Source organism: Panthera leo, assembly GCF_018350215.1.
Source record: "Panthera leo isolate Ple1 chromosome B3 unlocalized genomic scaffold, P.leo_Ple1_pat1.1 chrB3_random_Un_scaffold_42, whole genome shotgun sequence".
NCBI lineage: Eukaryota > Metazoa > Chordata > Mammalia > Carnivora > Felidae > Panthera > Panthera leo.
Window position 1 is genome coordinate 349,757 of NW_024962220.1, and position 3,142 is coordinate 352,898.

A 3,142-nucleotide genomic window follows, 5' to 3' on the forward strand; every position below is an offset into this window, starting at 1 on the left:
TTCTGGGTCCAAATCCCTACCCATGTCCATGTGAGCACTGTTGACCATGGCCCACCTGACTCTCCCACATCCACCCCAGGTGAACTGATGAGCAGGGTCACCCAATGCCACACCCTGTGACTGTTACCTAACCCCACAGGTGGCCCCGAGGTGTAGGGTGCTGGCCACCTGGTACAGCCCTCTGTTCTGTCTGATGGTCTAGACCTGGTTTTGCTGAGGATCCTCCATTTATCCATTCTCACTGGCAGATGTCCCTGAGCAGGGGCATGAGGCTGGCAGAGGACCAGGTCACCCTGAGGGCACCCCTCTTGCTGTTTGCGCTCTGGGCATTGCTGGCTCCTGTCCAAGGTTCTCAAGGTCGTCCCTCATGGCGCTACATCTCTTCTGAGGTGGTAATTCCCAAGAAGGAGTTGCACCACGGCAAGGGCGTTCAGATGCCTGGCTGGCTGTCCTATAGCCTGCATTTTGGGGGCAAGAGCCATGTTATCCACATGAGGCACAAGAAACTCTTTTGGTCCAGACAGTTGCTGATGATGACTCAGGATGATCAGGGAGCCTTGCAGATGGACTACCCCTTCATCCCTCCAGACTGTTACTACCTCGGCTACCTGGAGGAGATTCCTCTTTCCATGGTCACCATGGACACGTGCTATGGGGGCCTTGAAGGTATCATGAAGTTGGATGACCTTGCCTATGAAATCAGACCCCTCAGCCATTCCCAACGGTTTGAACACGTTGTTTCTCAGATAGTGGCAGACACCAATGCAACGGGACCTACTTATAACCTGGGATATAAGGAGGTTAGGAACCCCCTGTTCTCTCAAGCAAATATCAGTGCAGCCCCCAGGATCTCTAGTAAGTTGTATTCATCCCATCATGGGATTTTGAAAGGACTTGTTCTCGGTTCCAAAACAATGTATAGTGTGTTCAACAACGTGTCAAAATGTGCCCGATTCCTCATAAGGCTTGTTAGTTTGACTGACTCAATGCTTCAAGGGATTGATGTAAGGCACTATATTTCCTCCATGGTCATTTATAATCTGGAAGATCCAGTTGTCTTGAACAATTTTCGGGTGCCAGGGAGTCCGATTCATATCTACTTTCAGAGACACTTGTTTGTTGCTTTTAAACCACATACAGCTTTACTTATGAACAAAGATGCACCACATGAACTTCAGTTTCAGCCAGCCCCATACGCGGTATGCGGATCAAAATCCATCATCTCGCTTGCTTCTCTAGGCAGACATTTTTTATTGTTGTCTGTGTTAGTAGCCCAAAAAATTGCATTATCTATTGGTATTTTTTATGACAATCAGTTTTGTGCATGCCAGAGGAGGTCTACCTGCATTATGAATCAATACCCTGTTATGACAGATTCTTTCAGTAACTGTTCCTTCATTCATATGCAGCATGTAGTGGTGAATAATTTTTGTGAGTGCATATTTGACTCAGGACTTTCCTATTTCAATAAAAGCCTGACTCACGATCGTTGTGGAAACTATGTAGTGGAGCCAGGTGAGCAGTGTGACTGTGGCTCCTTCAAGCAGTGCTACAACAATCCCTGCTGTACGACTGATTGCATTCTAACCCCTGGCAGCAAATGTAATACAGGCAGATGCTGTACAAACTGCACCTATTCCGATGCTGGGACACTCTGCAGGCCAATCCAAAATATATGTGATCTTCCAGAATACTGCCGTGGGGTGTCCGTGGAGTGCCCTGAAGACTTCTATATGCAAGATGGAACCCCGTGCACTGAAGAGGGCTACTGCTATCATGGAAACTGCACTGACCGCACTATGCACTGCCAAGAAATCTTTGGCAGAAATGCTGTGAAGGGTGAAAATGTCTGCTATACCATAAATCAAAAAGGCAGCCGATATGGGCACTGCAGAAGAGACCCAGGGGTATTCAAATCTAAACCCTGTGCCCCCACAGACATGCAGTGTGGAAGGCTGCAGTGTAGTAACGTCACGCATCTCCCTCAGCTGCAAGAGCATGTCGGATTTCATCAGTCTGAGATCTCAGGGTTCTGGTGTTTTGGGCTGGATTCGCATCGTAGCACAGGAACAACCGATATTGGTCATGTGAGAACTGGTACCCCCTGTGCTCCTGGAAAGTTCTGCCAGGATACCTACTGCAATGGCAGTGTGGCTCAGCTGAACTATGACTGTATCCCGGAGAAATGCAGTCACAGAGGGATATGCAACAATAACAGGAACTGCCATTGCCACGTAGGCTGGGATCCTCCACGGTGCACTGAACGAGGCACTGGTGGGAGCACAGACAGTGGACCCCCTCCAAGAAGAATGCGGTCAGTCAGGCAAAGTCGTGAATCCGTGGTGTATCTCAGAGTGATCTTTGCTAGAATCTATGTCTTAATTGCTGCATTCCTCTTTGGTGTTGCTGGAAACGTCAGAACTATCAACAGACAGAAGGTTACGGAAGAGACTGTTGATCAAGACAATGCATAATTCAGCCTCCAGACCCCTAAACAACTATAGACAATCCACGTGGCTCATCTGTGAAAATACAGTAATGAGGCGGCACACCTAACATCCACGTTTCCGGGGTTCTGCGGGAGACACAGGGGTCCACAGGCACATCATGGACCTGACACCAGGTCTCTGATGCGTCACTGAGCAGAACTCTGAAATAAAACTTGAAAACTGCATGCTTGTGGCCTCTATGTATTTGTGTAAGCCTGTAAGAGCCCAAACGGTGCCTAAGACTCTGTGCAGAAGACCTGAGTCAGCAGCTGTGTCTTGGGCTGAGGTTTCTGGTTCCAGAAATAAGAGAAGTTGCCACAAGCTCCTTGAGGGGCAAATTCATGAATTTTCTCCAAAACTGTGCTCTTGCACACTGAGCTTTGTCTCATTCTTCAGGTAATCTCTCATTTCCTGGTCCCAATATGGGTTCAGGGTGATGGAGGGCTCCCACCCACCCATACTGCCTGTCCCACACTGGGGTGTCTGTGGGCTGTCAGGGAAAGGGACATGGATTCGATCCCAGCCAGTGCAAACTGTGCCTCCCTGGAGAGCAAATTTCCGAATGTGGGAGACTGAGACTATGAGGCTGAAAGTAGCCCCCAGTGAAATCAATCAGAAAGGTAGGCACAAGTGCCTATGGACGTCTCTGGCAT

The 3,142-nt window shown here is 48.8% G+C and overlaps 1 protein-coding gene across 1 annotated transcript; it reads left to right on the forward strand.

Annotated features, from left to right (window-relative positions):
• On the forward strand, positions 1–2,674 carry LOC122212730 (disintegrin and metalloproteinase domain-containing protein 21-like). The gene has a single exon (XM_042926680.1). It carries the CDS (start codon positions 249–251, stop codon positions 2,472–2,474), a length of 2,226 nt encoding a protein of 741 aa, XP_042782614.1. The 5' UTR covers positions 1–248; the 3' UTR covers positions 2,475–2,674.
• The last annotated feature ends 468 nt before the right edge of the window (positions 2,675–3,142 follow it).

What these genes read in the sequence shown, in the direction of transcription:
- LOC122212730 (XM_042926680.1), top strand. Translation starts at nt 249, where the DNA reads ATGTCCCTGAGCAGGGGCATGAGGCTGGCAGAGGACCAGGTCACCCTG.